General features: G+C 40.1%; 1 protein-coding gene across 4 annotated transcripts in view; it reads right to left on the reverse strand.

Annotated features, from left to right (window-relative positions):
• Positions 1 to 15,933, reverse strand: part of slc6a9 (solute carrier family 6 member 9) — a 79,721-nt gene that overhangs the window by 32,639 nt on the left and 31,149 nt on the right. For 2 of the 4 annotated variants that reach the window (XM_015052345.1, XM_015052342.1), the window contains exon 1: positions 7,615 to 10,637. The exons of the other annotated variants lie outside the window; for them this stretch is intronic. In XM_015052345.1, the coding sequence (XP_014907831.1) occupies positions 7,615 to 7,656 (42 nt within the window). In that variant the 5' untranslated portion in view covers positions 7,657 to 10,637. Of the gene's footprint in view, positions 1 to 7,614; positions 10,638 to 15,933 lie in introns of those variants that run through there. 4 annotated transcript variants of the gene reach the window in all.

A 15,933-nucleotide genomic window follows, 5' to 3' on the forward strand; every position in this document is an offset into this window, starting at 1 on the left:
GTAAATTCTGACAAAAACAAAAAAAGACATACATGTCTATTTCCTGGGCATCTCAACTGTTGTACCACTGATTTTTTTCCCAAACAATAATTTCTTTGTGTAAGAATATGCTACTGCAATAATAATAATAAAAATATTTATTTAACTTTATTGGTGATGCCGATTAGAAATCATTGCTTACTGGACAAAAAAACTGCTTTAAATTTAACATTTTTATTACAATTCTACAGAACAATCAAGTCACAAAGCTTTGAAGTCCACCACAGTCCAAAGCTTATGGGGTAAAAAACTCCCTTCATCCTTACTTCAGATTATCACAGAGCACCCAAGGAAACATGGGGAAAAAATTTATTTTGCGTTACCTCGCAATAATGTACTGATCAGTTCATTTGACATAATTAAATACTGAAAGTCTTTCTTATGGTGCCACTGTACTTCCGACTTCAATATAATGCTTTTGTAAGGTTTTATCATTTGTATTAATATCTTGTTTGTGAGCTATCTGAAGTTTTATAGCTTTTTTTTAGGCTAGAAGTGCACCATAAACCTATGTGCTTGGCAAAACAGGCCAAGCCGGGCTTTTCATCTCCCTCCCAAGATGTAAAACAAACTTTCCGTAAGAAGGAAAGAAAGAAAAAATGCATCCAAAATACTTCTGAGTTATTATCGCGAGGTAACAAAGTCACATCTGGCAGTTTTATGTGCCTTTTTCGTGATGGTAGTCTGAAGTTTCATCTCTATGATTGCAGTAAACAGTATTTGCTTATTGTGAGGGAACACAAAAGAAAAAAAAATCACTATGTCCCCTATGGGGCTTCGTAGATTATGACTCAAACGAAAACTTAAATCAAAGTTTTAGTTCTCTCTCCACAGAGTGCAAGTCTTATTAGTTTGCCTCGTGTTGCGCAGTGCGAATGAACGCTTCAGCAGGGCAAATGTGAGCCCAGAAACCAAACTAAAGTGAAGTACAGAGGCAGATCCGAGGTCGGAGCCACCGCAGGGACACCTACACGCACATCCATCCACACACAACCGCTTTTTTAATTCAGTCTATTTTCGTCTCCCTTTTCCACATGTGTCGGTTCTTCCCCCTGCTTGCCAAACCTTGGCTCAGAGTAAATGCGAGCTACTTTGCTGCGCTCCATAAACTGCCAGCACCTGCCCCCAGATGAGCCGAGTGTTTCTGTGTGTGTGTCTGCGCGCTGGCCCCTGCTGCTGGCTTCCCAGGACAGATGTAATGTGCCGAGCTGAGAATGAGCGGCAAGCTAGCGTAAACGCCGCACGCGTGTGTGTGTGTGTGTGTGTGATGTTTGTGGATGCTTCGCATTTGATTAGTCATGTCACTTTTATGCCCGTGTTTATTTCAAACGTCCCTGCCAGATTATCAGTCTCTGCTCTATTCATCATGTTTAGGCTGGAATGAAACATAGGAGAAGCTATAGCGCACCTCGCTAAAACGGTGACAGCCTGCGGCACAGAAAGGCTAAATACGTCCCGGGTACACTGGTATTGTAGAGAATCATCCGTTCTCCATGCTGAGTTCTTGATGTATGAGGTTAAAGAAGAGTCATTGAGTTGAATTTATGAATTCCATTAATTAATACCAAAATACAGCCGGTCCATTCTGACATGCCACCTTTAGGAGCTAACAGACAAAATGGCACCCAAGAAGAGTTTGCGATCTCCTTTGTCAACCTCTCTCTAAGCTACAAACCAAAGAGTGCGCTACCTAGTTTGTCATAACCTCTAATCTTAGCTTTGAGGGCGTTTCCTTTAGCTTTAGATTTGCAACTAGCTAACAGAGATAGAAGGAAAACACAGAATTATTAATTCTCAACAGTATGGATAGGGATGAACCAAAAAGGTGAGCGCTGGAGTGCAGTAATGGCCTACATTAATGCGTCTGTTTAAAAATCAATTTAAAACAACCAGTTTTGTTGCTGAAACTATTTTCTTTGAGGTGTAATGCTTCAAACATTTGAGTCAGTCAGAAATTCAAACACAACGGAGCGTAAAAAAGTTCACGTGTAAATTGATGGCAACTTTTCAACAATGACACTGCTTCAAATTAATGACAGGATAATTACAGCTTGTCTGATTTTATTTTTTTAAATATTTTTTTCCTCCCCATTCCTTTTTTTCTTCCCAGTAAAAAGCACGTCAAAGCCAATCACCGGCATTCGCTCAGCAATTACCGGAGCCATCCGAGTTTCTTATTACTCCAATTACCAGTCAAGCATATATTGAAAATCATACACATGACCTCAGACTATTGTCCCGACGCGCTGAGGTCCGGCTACTGCTGCGAGCTGCGAAATGACAAAAGAGACGCTGGAACATGCTTTTGATTACAGCCTGGTCAACAGACTCGTACCGAGACACGAATCCTAATCACTTTAGACGTGTTGGAAAAGTGTTGCAGAGAAAACTGAGCAAATTATATACTTTTAATTTTAAAAAATCAATAAATCTACTTTTTGAAGCTGCTGCTAAGATTAAAAAAAGAGTCTGACTCATTTTTGAGATTTAACAAGTCTTAAATATATCATTATCTTCTCTGGTCCTTCTAATAGATTAAGGTAAGTCTTAACCCTTGTATGTAGAAATGGGGTCCAACCGACCCCACACACGTAAAACTTGTATTATTTGCCACAGTCCTCTACGTTTGCCGCAGTCCTCGCACACACAAGGGTTAAATATAATGGTAACTCATTGCTTCTTGCACTATAGTGGCGTCCATTAGCTCTTCCTGCTCCTCCTAAAAGAGGCTTAAAATTATGTGATGATGTAATTAAAATTGAAACATTTTTGATATTTAATCCACTAGCAGCTCCCGCAACCTGACAAAGTAAATAGCTAAGGAGTTCTGACTGACAACGTGGATTTAAATGGTTCTCTAAAATCCGCCAACAGTAGCTACGCAGCTTACTAATGTTGAAAATTATGGAGGATAAGTTCAGAATTGGCATGGAAACCAGTTCTCGTCAATCGCTCTCATCATGGTAAAACTATTTCAAAACTTGTCTGAGTATTTTTATTTTCTCAGTTTTACTTTATGTCACCATTATATTGTATATTCTAGCAAAAATAACAAATAAAATGCATAGTAATAAATATACAGTCAAGCCTAAAGTTATGCATATCCTTTATGGATTTGTATTTAAATTCAAAGTTTAAAGCTGCATTGGGCAATTTTTGTAAAAAAAAAAAAAAAAAAATCTTTTTATTTTTATACACTTTTGTTTTACAAATTCTCACTATGTCCTGACAGTAAAACATTTTTTGTCTTAAATGAATAGATAAATAAAATTGAGCTTCTCTGCCTTCTCCCTGTGGTCCTTCTGCCATCTGCAGAAATACACACCTCCTGTTGAGAAACAACCAATCAGAGCCAAGCAGAGGTTCTTGGCACTGCCAATCAAGCTCGTGTACGCGCTGTTCAAGATTTTCGGTTTGCTGTCACTGTGCTAAGAGCAGAAAAACAACAGTTACTGGCGGCAAGGCTTATTACCATGCACAGTCATTCATTTGATTGTTGTAAAACCAATAAAACATTTTGTGAAAAGAGACGGATAATAATTTTTATTTATTTATTTTTTTTTAAATTTTACTACTTTCATCATCTCAGAGATTAAAACCGATTGATGCCGGTTTATAAAAAAAAAAAAAAAAAAGAAAGAAAATCAGTACAAATCAATTATTACAAATTAAACTGTAATTACTGGAATACGAAGTAAAACTATGAATGTTCAACCACGTTTGTTAAACACGTTACTGCAACACTCATTGCTTTTGATAAGATGGAGCAACGTGTTTGATAACGAGAGCAAAAGAGCGCTTAACTCAGATGCACCAAGCTGCCGACTGGACGGAGTTAGTTTATCTTCGGGTTTTTTCATCAGTGTTCAGTTAAATGCTATCAAATGACCTCTGACAAAACCAGGGAAGCACTCCCGCACTTTGTTTGGATTTTAATTGCCTGAATGTGTGCACACAAGCAATCAGCGTCATCAGCTCCATCTGCTCTTGACTCGACCTAATCAACTCAGGCAGTACAAACCTGCAGAAAACGCAATTACACTCATCAGTCCAGTGGAATGTAATAAGAAAAAAGGCGATGTCCAAATGATAATTATGTGACAATATGAGATGATTTTCTTTTTTTCTTTTTCACCAATAAGGCGTAGTGGAGCACCAATTAAGTACAATGTGCTGTAAAAACTGTTTTTATTTTTTTTTAAAACCCGCTGCTGACTGGCTGCTCTTTTTTTACACTGTCCCTTTTTAATGATTTGATGTTCTTTTAAATCAGCAACCTCGGAGCCTGGTGTGGCACTGTGACAGGCAAAGGCAGACGACAGGAAATGAAGCGAGATCACAGCGATCTCTGGATCCAGTGGAGACTTTTCCCGAAAAAATATTTCCCAATTCAACGCTTTCCGCATTCATCCCAACTTGCACCACCAAAGGTCACTGTGTGACCTACAAAGGTGACAAATGAAAAACAATGTTTTCTTCCTTCTCTACAGTCGTCGACCGTTGATGCTGAACCATCGTTCAGTGCCGACTCAAACACGACAGATTTACTCCACGTCACACCATCTGAGACGAATGCTGTACACTCCCTCGGGTTGGTGGAGCTACCCAGTATTCAGAGTTGCAGTTTGGTTTTCCTCAACAACAGACAATTCAACAATTTTCTCTTCATTTTGCAGAAAGCGTCTGCAAAACAGACGCTTTCAAGTCCATCCGTGTTACATCCACGCAACAAATCACCCGAAGCAGAGAAGAACATCCCACACCACTCATTTAGCAAAGCATGTTTTGACTCTGCATTTAAAAAAAAATGCAATCTGTTAATGCTTAACGTGAACATCAAGGTGTTGTAAGGCAAAACTGAACAAGTGAAAATCAAACGGTTCACATGTGTAGCTGGTTGATACTTTATGGAACAGAAAAAAAAAATTAAATGCGATAAGTTTAAGACCTGGCTAAACAAATCAATTGATAAACACAGTGAGGGTATTTTATGTTTCAACAATGTTGATGTATTTTAAATAATGTGCAGGGAAATGAAGCTAGAATAAAAGAGACACACCAAGAAACGGCCAAAACCAAACAGTTTTATCAGCCTTGATTGGTGAGCGTCTGAAATCAAACTAAGTTTTTCGTAACAGTTTAAAATGTGGCGGTTGAGTGAAGCATTTTGGACTTATTATATAGTTTCATTTGAAGTGCAGTGTTCAAAGACTAAACCTTTTAAAGGAAAATAATTGTTTATATTATCACTACACGTAAACAGACATTAAAGAAAATACTTAAATCTAGGATATTATATAAAAACTACTTTTTACAGAGGAGACTTGAATGGAGCAGGATATTTTGACAGAGAAAAGCCAATTTCAAAGCATCAAATTGGGAAGTCGAAATTATTTTAGGTTATGTTTGATATATATAACAACAACATTAAAACCACTACAGGTGAGATTGTTGACATTCTGCTATAAAATGGAATTATGTGCCTGAAAAATACACAATGTTTTCCCCACTTCAACAGGAAATACGTGGAGATGTCCGTGAAGCGAGCGTGAGCAAGACGATCAGCAGATAACACAGAGGCTGAGCAGAACACAGCAAACATGTTTTCAACACGTGTCTGCTAGAAAACCCACGAATAAGGATCTAGGTTCTGTAGGAGACGCTGTCCACTGTGCTAACCACACTAACAGCTACATCCAGTCTAAAATGTCAACTTGAAATGACGGTGATAGCTCGTTTTACAACTCTTCTCTCGTCATCAGTGTTGCAACATCACATCTGCTGCCGTAAAAATCGACTATTAACAGCATGAAAGCTGGAAAAATCTCCATCAGAGTTCTTAGAGAGGAAACAGAATGAAATTGGTATGGGAAAAGCTTTGCAAATACCCCAATTGGAGATCAGCCGCAAAATTTTGAAAGGTACAGTACATCTCCTGGAGAAGATTTAATGTTTAATAAGCATTTTTCATGTGGCGAACGAGATCAATTGTAACTAAAACGTGAAACACAAATGGAGGGGGAATAACTGTTCTAAAACTTTCAAAGACTGGAATGAAAATATAAAACTGATGTAAAGAGTTGAGGAAGGCAGGAACAAATGTCATCTTAAAAGGCATGAATAACTGCCCAGTCAGCGATTAGCTCGTAATCTAGTGCCGAAAACATCTTATTTATTTATTTTTTATGGTAAACTAAGAAAAGAAAGGGTCAGTAATTATGAATATAAATGTGGATCCATATGGACAGGCAGCACTACCTGTCAGTCTCAAAGACTTACAGTCCTGCCACTCAACGCTTGTGGACAAATATGGTCCCCGCCTGTTAGCAAATCTAAACTGTCCAGATTTGCTGGATTAGCACACTCAAACGCACACGCACACTCCAAAGTCTACCACTGTGCACACACACTATGGATATCTAAATAAAAATCCTTCTTCCACCCACAACTTATCCCTTCGATTTGCAGGCGGGCAGCTATTTGTACTGTAGTATTTGTTGTGTTAGCGCACAAAAAGGCTCGAAGTGTTTGTGTAAATGCTTGAAGGTAAGAATCTGCATGTGCATGTGTGTGCGAGTGCCTCCAGAACTACACCAAGCTGACTCAGCCTTGAGAGTAGCAGGCGGAAACAGGAGACAAGGACTTGGCTAACAATGTATGCCGGCAGCGAGGTCGGATGCTCACACACACACACACACACACACACACACACACACTAACACAGCAGCGTGCGCACCCCACAAACGCACCCCCTCCCCCTTTTTCTCTTTTTTTGTCTTCACCTGCCATAATGGAAGTAACTGTACGTCTTATCTTATACAGATCACAGGATTTAATTGTTTCAGTCAAGTTGACTGTTAATAAAAGAAAGCGGAGCGAGGGGATGATGTGCCAAAGCGTGCAATTAAAGCTCCCTGTGAAGTGGCAGTGGGGGGCTGATGGAGGGATGGGGAGGGGGCATAAATATCTGCCTTTTCTGCTCTCTTTCAAACCCACTCTGTCTCCCCCCCCCAAACACACGGCAGACCGGCCCACTTCCTTACCAACCCCGTCTCTCACAGCACTGCCCGGACTTCCCACTGCAATTACTTATAAAACTTTTCAGGGCCGCCACACGTGGTCGGGTTTTTAAAGAGCTGCGTTCCCCTCCTCACGTGGTGTGGGGGGTATTGAGTCGTCACCGACCCCCTGAATGATCACCGAAAAATAAGGCGACGTAGACAATAGCTCGTCTTGATGAATTCAATTCTTTCAGGACCCTGTACCGTTGTCCAGGCAGCTCTGAGCAAAAACAATCATTGCTTTGAAAGTCCAAGAAACACACTCACTCACAGTTGCTCTTGGAGACTCACCCTCGCAACTTCCGATTTCGGATCTAAAGATGATATACATCTCACCGGATCTTGGGACTTTTTCTTTTTTTTTTTTGTCGGAACTTCTTCAAAGACCCAAAGGGGGTGACCGTTTCCCGGTCCTCGAGCCGGCGTGAGGGTTACAGCTGTAACGCTGGAGGAATATCTGCACGCTCACGAGCCAAAAAACAAAGATACAATCACGAAGACAGCTTTAACTGACCTGGTCTGCGGTGGAAGCCGTGACGGTGTTCGACTCGGACATGATTTGATGCTGTGACCCGGTGGTGCTTCTCTGCTGGCCACTGTAGGCTCCTTCATTCACACCTTGTCTTTCAGTTCCGCAGCAAAAAAAAAAGGGGGTGGGGGGCGAGAAAACAGTATACCCTCCCTTTTGCCCTGGCTTGATTAATGCCTGAATTACTTTCACCTCATTTCATCTGATGGAGCTCTGCTTCCTCTCCGCCTCTCCTGCTCATTCGGCATGGTAGCCCACTCTCTCTCTCTCTCTTTCTCTCTCCCCCTCCCTTCCTTCTGTGCTTCCAGTTCTGCCTCAAACCTCAATCGTGACCTCCCTCCCCTCCCTCCATCTCTCGCTCCCTCTGCACCTTACTCTTTACTCAACCCTCTCTTACTTTTTTCTCTCCACTCTAACTCATTACATTTCCTCTTATCTGTCACATTTCTCCATTTCAGGAGTATACTCCTGCCCTCCTTCTGTTTAGCAGTACACCTCCCACTTTACCAGCCCCTGCAAACCCCCTGTCCCCTCCAACTCCCACCGTCTCCCAAAAAAAGACACAGGAAAGATCCAGAGTCTTTTTTTGCTCTACCTCCATAATGAATGGCTCGTTGTCACTCCAGCACCTAGACAGAATACAGAGCAAGTAAGTGGGAGAGAGGAGGACCCATGGTGGCGGTGATGGCGGGGGTGTTCAACTTCAAGTTTAGCTGTCCGGAGTAAAGTGGGGGGGAGGTTTGGTGAGGGGGGGGACCCTCGGCCAAGTTTCCTCACGCTTTTTCTCAACAGATTAACACAAGAAGACAAAAAAAAAAAAAAAAAGTTAGGAGCTTGCACGCCTTCCACCGGACTCTACTGCCCCCCTACCACCCAACCCCTCTTTCTTTTTTTTTTCCTGTCTCCCTTATTTCTTCCATTTGTTTTCAGGGGCAGCTGCATGCAACTCCACAGACCACCAACAACTTCCCCTTTCAGCGGTACTTGACTCTTCCAAATCCTCGTCCGTCTTTACACCCTGACGTTGCCAATGCCCTCCACTCACCCACCGTTTCACACCGAGAGGCCGGCCCACGCCAGAAAGCCCACCTCTTTCGCCTCATCAGCAATGCATGCACAGAGTCGACCACCCTTTGAAATCTAAGCGCTTCCCCTCCTGGGCCGCCGTTCGGGTGCCAACATTTTTGTGTCTGTTTGCCACCGCATGGCTAATGGCCGCCCACAACAACAACAACAACAACAACGACAAAAAAAAAAAAAGAAGAAAAAAGAGCAAAGAGGCCAAAGGCAAAACTGCATTGTTAATTGAGGGGTGATGGAGAGATTGACAAAAAAATAAAAAATCAGTATGAGATGCTGTCACTCAGTAAGTCGCTTAGCAATAATTGTGTGAGTGAATGCGGTGGTGAATGACGTCCAGAGTTGACAAGCAACTGGCGCCTGGCCTAATGGGTGTTTGATAGCCGTGGACAATGGCTGCTGCCGCTTGAGTGGAGGCCCTCCAGTTATGTTTAACACGAGACGAGCAACACGGACCGGATGCTTTTCATTTGTCTATCAATTAAAAGCGACAGAATCTCACAGAGGACGCAATAAAAGATTCATTAGCATTTAGCCACCCCATTCAGGGCGCTGAGGGGAAGCACTGGAGGGCAAAGAAAGGAAACGCTCTTGACAGACGAGTGCGCATGTTGACACATTTGTAAAGCATAAACTGTTTGATAGGAGGAGATCATGTGTTTTGCCATGACTTGTATTTCATTTAAGGCAAGAAATTTACCGTAGCATGTGAGTTTTTTTTTAAAGTATTCTAGTAGAACTCTGTTCGGGAGACAAGTTGACCTTTAAAGTAGGTTAGCTTTCAATGGAATAACATCGAAAGTGTCATCAGCTGTGTTACTTTCTCTTTTTACAGATCAAAAACTAGTTTGTCTGTGTATTTAGCTTTTGAAGCAGCACCGGCTGTGGTTTTACTGTTTCCTTTTGGTTACGGCTAAGAAAATAATTATGATTTCTTAAAACTAAAAAAACTGAGGCGATCTGACCAGTAGCGACATCTCAATAAAACATGAACAAATTAGTGTTCGCAAAAAATGTTGAACTACATCTGCCAAACTGGCATAAAAAAGGCTTTGAAGACGTTTTCAGACTGATAGATATTAACTTTGTTTCTCATTTATTGTTGTTGAATTTCTCGAGTTAAAATTAATAACTTTTTGAGATCTTTAGGAGTATTTCATGTCTGTCTCCTTTTAGACAGAGAAATTTAACAGTTTATTCATAATAACCAGGCTGGCTTAGAAAAGGTTTTTCTCCCTTGATAAATGAAGTTAGCATTTGAATTTTATCGCTGCTTGATATCTCGATGCGTTTGATGATATAACCAGTTAAACATGACAATGAAGTAAAGAAGTATGTTAACAAGAAACATTTGTATAATACTTTGTAGCAGACCATCATTTCCTCTACAAGGAAGGACGCCTTTAAACTTGTTTTTGTTAAGGTTCATTTGGCAAGACTAGGTCAAATGGATGAAATATTTTCAAAGTGCTTGAACCACAGCACACACATGCATGCAATATATACCGAATTCATTTATTGTGGTGTTACACATTGGAGGAGTCACGGAAAATTCACTTTGTACTCAACTAATGAGAATCTATTACTAAAATAATTTAGACTAAAGCAGGTTTCTAGCGAAGGGGCTGTGAGGGTGTTTAGTTAGCCAATGTCCAATTACATTGGGTCATTTAACTCTAATTAAAGATGCACAGATGCTGTTTCTAACAAGTGATTTTTTTTTTTCCACTTCTATTACTTCTTGTTACAGTTGCAGAGTTTCTGGGACATGGATGATAATGTGCACAAGAAGGATTTTTTTTCTTGCTGTTTAAAGATGGAAAAAAAAAATAGTGCTGACACAAACACTCCACGCTGGATTTTTTTTTTCAAAGCAATCAGAGAAAGCAAGAGGAGGTTATGTAGTCTAACCCAAAAAAACTAATTTTAGCTGACGTCGTTTGTTTTGATAAAGCAACCAGAATTTGCATTAGATTTAATATTAAATTACTCTTCTTAATAATGCTGAAGAAAAAAAAGTTATTGAACATGTATCCTGTATTATAATTGATATTAAACACGAAGCAAATGCCTTGGCTGTCATTCCCTCATCTGTTTGTACCCACTTAATTCGTTATAGATCATGTTTTCTTTGACAAAAGTGATGACTAAACTCCACAAAACATAACTATAAGTTTTTTACCAAAAGACAATTATTGATCTGATTAGTAAAGTGGTCATGACTGTTCCATAAAAGTAAATCAGGTCAAACCTCCACTTCCTAAAAAAAACAAAAACTATCAATAGATGTTGCGCAATTTCATAAGAACCTATCGGCGTACTGAAAAGACCATTTTCTGGGACTGTTCCTGATTATACAGTAACAAATACATTTGAAAACTCTCTGCGTCAGTGACGGGGACTAACTGATTGCACTATGTAAAATACAAAGAAGTGATGAAATGTACATCAACCATCATCCTTTTTATTTTTTGCTCAAGGGACTGTCAAGATTTGAATAACTTGTAAGTCAATGACTTATATTGCGTATTTCATATCAGATTAACATTTCAGTGCCATTGGAAAGGGTAAGGTAAACATGAGCCACTTGGACAAGCAGGGAGGAAAACGCCTCGCTTCCAGTTTTTCTTTCTGTCTCTTTCATCTCCACTTTCATGGTTTTTCGCTCACTTTCAAAGTACTCCTATCTGGATTAACAAACAGTTTCAAATATCACTGCATAATTGACACAGATACACAGTATCGCTCTAATGCCATTCTATATTTTTGCTGAAAAGGAGCTTTGTGATTTTAAAGGGCAAAATGTATAAACGTTGAGTGATAAATTGCAAATATTCAAATTGTGACTTGGGTTCCCTATTATAACTGGAGGTTGCCGCTTGTGTGTGGACAACTGTCAGTCTAAGCATTTTTTCTCACTGCTCAGTGGGAAGGAGAGGCTCTACGTCTACAAGTCACCACTTATGCATGAATGTTTTTTTATGCTGAAGCAGGTTTTCAATTGCAGTGTCGGATATTTGGCATGTCAGGCTATCTGTTGATGTGTCGTAAAACTCAACTCAACTCCCAATACTTGTGATTTCTTTAATTGTGTGACTTGCTATGCCTCATTTTACTCTACCCGAAAAACAAAAAAAGAAGTCAGCCTATTTACATTTTGATCACAAAACTGTATTATATATTTTAGAAATGACAAACAAATCTGTTTTTTTTTTAAGAGTTCAAGTGATTTATTTTTTTTTTTATGCTTGGCAATGGCATTGATGAGGGAAGAGAGACTCTCTCTTATGCAAGTCATCCAACCTGCTGTGCGTTGGTTAGATATCCTTAAAAGTCCCTTGGAAGATGTGCAGAGAGCAACTGATTTGTGAGCCATTCAAATTTACGACGTTCAAACCAAGGTGCAAAGTTTGAAGAGGAAGTCAACTTTCTGTATTAAGTTTCAATAAAAACCTAACACAGAAAACTGGAACCAAAATTGAACCAAATTGAAATTTGCCTTGAAAACAGAAAGCAAACATGCTAATGTTTATAGGAATGCACAATATTATCGGCCGATATTAGCTGTAAAATTTAATATCGGACATCGGTCATTCCATCAAACTAATCCACCAATATAAAAGCTGTTGTTTTTATATGACAAACCAGTGACAATGATGCCTGCAGCACAATGTCATAAGAAACTTATTAAAACACAACTGATGTACTTTTCACTTGCTGCTTGTGAACAGGTTGAGTTTAGTTTTGTGAAGGTTTACAAATTTGCACTGTTTGAGTGTTGTCATTGTCTTAGAGAGAGCAAACGTCATGAATAAATTTGACACTAAACATAAAGTAAGTTGAAGTGTTACATCATTTTCAGCCTCCTTTTTACCTTTTTTAGCATTTGCCTTTGGTAGCAGGCTAAATTGTCCACAGTAGAGAATTAAGAGAATTATAGGCAAAAAATATTGGTATTGACTATCGACCGAATGAGTTTTAGTTTATCAGCATATCGGATATCGCCCAAAAATCCAATATGATCCATCCCTTAATGTTTAGCCTCACACTTTAACAAGTTCTTCTACATCAAGTTATCATCAGCAAGAGTATGAACAGATTTTAGCTGGATATGTGCGCCATCTTAAAAAAAACTAACAATCTGAACATCCTCGGGGAGTTCACTAAATCAAGAAATGAAAGGTTACATGTGGAATTTGGCCATAGAAAACCCATGACTACGCCAAAGGAGTTACAAACTTCATTGGCTGAGAGGGGAGAGACTCTGCATACGACACGTGTTGGCTGGATTCTTCACTGGTCAACAGTGTCTATGAGAAATCCACTGTTGAAGAAACTTCATATCAAGGTTTGAGCAGAATTTGTCAAAAGGCATGTGGGAAACGGCAAGGAAGCTATGTGGTGTAAGGAGACCAAACCAGAGCTTTTTGACTGTTACAGATGACGATAAGTTCAGCGGACAACAAACTCTGCACATCACCGCAAACACACGTAGCTCTTTATAAAGCTGTCATTCTTCAACTATGGTTAAAAAAAATGGCTGGTAATTTTTTGGTTTTATCTGAACACAAATAATGTAAACCAAATCGCAGTGTGGCTTCATCTGTTTCAATTAGAAAACTTCGAAGAGAGCCAATGAATGTATCTGCACTCATTACATCCAATACAATTTATATATCTGTCCCTTACGGCAATTTGGTTAATTTCTCTTCACCTCTCATTAGCTCAGCATGCCTGCGATGGGACGCCTGACTATGAGACAGGCTTCGAAGTGAAGGAAGCAAGGGCAGAGTGCACACTGTTCTTCCTGAGCTTTTCGTGTGAGGAAGCACTGAAATCACAGAGCCTCATGTCGGTGAAACTTCACCGGACTTCTGGACAAGATGAGCACCAAAAAGAGTCACAGAGGAGAGGAAAACAGAAGTTTTGTAGCGTTTGTCCAACTCAACAATCTCACTTACAAACAGAAGTGTGAAGAAAGATGCATTGAAGATCAATGGAAAGTGGGACAATGGAGACTCAGACACAGAGTGATGTTTGTCCGTGGGTCAAGCAGACTTGAACTGAACACGACCCGGCCTCTCCGGGGGGAGAGAGAAACAAATGACGGAAGCAAAAAAAAAAAAAGAGAGAGAACAGAGAGACATTTCCAACGCTTGATTAAACCTGAAGTTCTCCATGTTAGTTTCTCCACCAACCCCTTCGACCCCCGCCCCCATCCCTCACTGTTTTGGCTGGGAGGGCCCCAGCTGTTCAGTCTGTATAAATAGCGTGAGGCTTCGGCTCGGACCCCCGGGGAGAGCGGGGCTCATCGGAGAGAAGGCATGGGAACAAATCGGGCTGGAAAAGCACACGGCACACACGTTTTTTATTTTTATTTTATTTATTTTACAAACATATGGGACCATTGCTGAGGATGAAAAAGTGGGGGACACGTGAGCAAAGTTGGCCTCACGTGGCAAAAGTCACAGTCGCGCTAGAAAATGTGACAAAAGTTAAAGGAAGAAGAGGAAGAAGAAAAAAAAGTGGAGAAAAAAAGAGAAAACGTGCAGTAAGCAGACAAAGCACTGTCCAAGGTGCTACTGCTGCTGCTTCGTGATCAGAAGCTAATCCGCTCTTCATTATAAGCAGAGATATTAAAGCCAGTGAGTGAAAATCTGTTCACAGCGAAGAAGTAAATCTGTAAAATGACAAAGCTGGTGAGATAGAGGAAGCAATTTTTCAAGCTTTTGAAGTGGAAAAAAAAACATGGTTTTGAAACTGATTACGTTATTGTCATTATATCATCTGGTGTAGTTGACTATAACTGAAAATCTGAGCATTAGTTTTTCAGAGACGAAGAAGGTGATGCAGTATCGGAGATGGTTCATATCCCAGCTGCGAGGGTAAAACGAAAATCTGCCCCATTATGTTTTAACGGAATCAATACGGCCCTTTTTTTTTTTTATAAAAATTGAAACAAGCCTATTTATGTCTAAACTTGCAAGTTTTATAGCTTAGTAGACTCGGTTCGGTGACCAGCAGTTCAGAAATGACACTAGTTTTCTTCTTACAATGCACAGTATTTTTTTATTTTGTTAGTGGCCTTTACTTGTACAGCACTTTATCAAGTCCAGAGGACTTCGAAGCATTCAATCAGCGCCAGGTAAAACGACTGAGACGAACACAGTGGGAGTTTAAGGGGGGCAAACCGCTGGTTACCAGACAAACTTCCAACTCCTGAGCCATATAAAAACATCTGTCCAGTAATCTGGAGGGGTTTGCTTATTTTAGTAACATTTTCCTTCTAAGGACTGTTCACTTATTGTTTTTGTTCTCCAACTATGCTTCACCTCAATCTGTCATGTTTGACCAGAATCAACACGCCAGAATCTTTTGGCTTTTAGTAAAAGCTAAAAGAAGCTTAATTCTACACAACCTGCAAAGGAAATGCAGAGAAAAAATCAGCTGGTGAACGAAATCAGATGGTTTTAAGCTCGACTTGCCCGAACCGGATATCTGAAGTTTGTAAACAAAAAAGAAAAATCTGCTGAATTTCTAACCGATCTAGAAAGTAGAGAAACATATTTAGTTACTAGCAGATCTTCAAAGTAACTCAACTGACTTCCCAAAATCAGTGGTGCAAAACCGCCTGCATTATATCCGACCGGCCCATTTCTAGTTTCTTGAGTTGAAGTTGGCTTTAGATGAAGAAGTGTTTTAAATAACATACAGGACATGCAGACAGGCAGGACAAACTGTTCCAAGAAGAGAAAACGGCCGCCCTCATCCTGAAGGAGCTCACAGCTGCCATTCAACACCCGCATGGCCAGAGAGCAGGTTCAGTTCAAGAGCAACAAATCACCTAAAATTACCTCTGAAAAGGCTTTTGAGAAGAGCTCAACTGGAAACCATTGAAAACGATAATTCAAAAAAAAAAAAAAAAGAAAAAGGAACTCTCTGTCCATAATTTCTGTGACTTCTGAGGATGAGGGAGGAATTAAGGGAGAGAAGTCACCTCGGTTTAACTTGCTTGTCTTATTTCTTTTGTTGGGTCTGAACGGTGAGGGACGGCCCATTAAAACTCACATAAAAGTGGAAAAGAAAGAAACATCAGAAAACAGAATTTTCAGGCTGAGTGGGCCCTCTTAATGAAACCTGAAGGTCCCAAACACATTAAAGGCCCTCATTTCCCTCTTGCAAAGCATGTGTGTGTGTGTGTGTGTATGTGTGTGTGTGTGTGTG

The sequence above is a fragment of the Poecilia latipinna genome, unplaced genomic scaffold, assembly GCF_001443285.1.
Source record: "Poecilia latipinna isolate Pla-1442-1.1 unplaced genomic scaffold, P_latipinna-1.0 Scaffold1104, whole genome shotgun sequence".
NCBI lineage: Eukaryota > Metazoa > Chordata > Actinopteri > Cyprinodontiformes > Poeciliidae > Poecilia > Poecilia latipinna.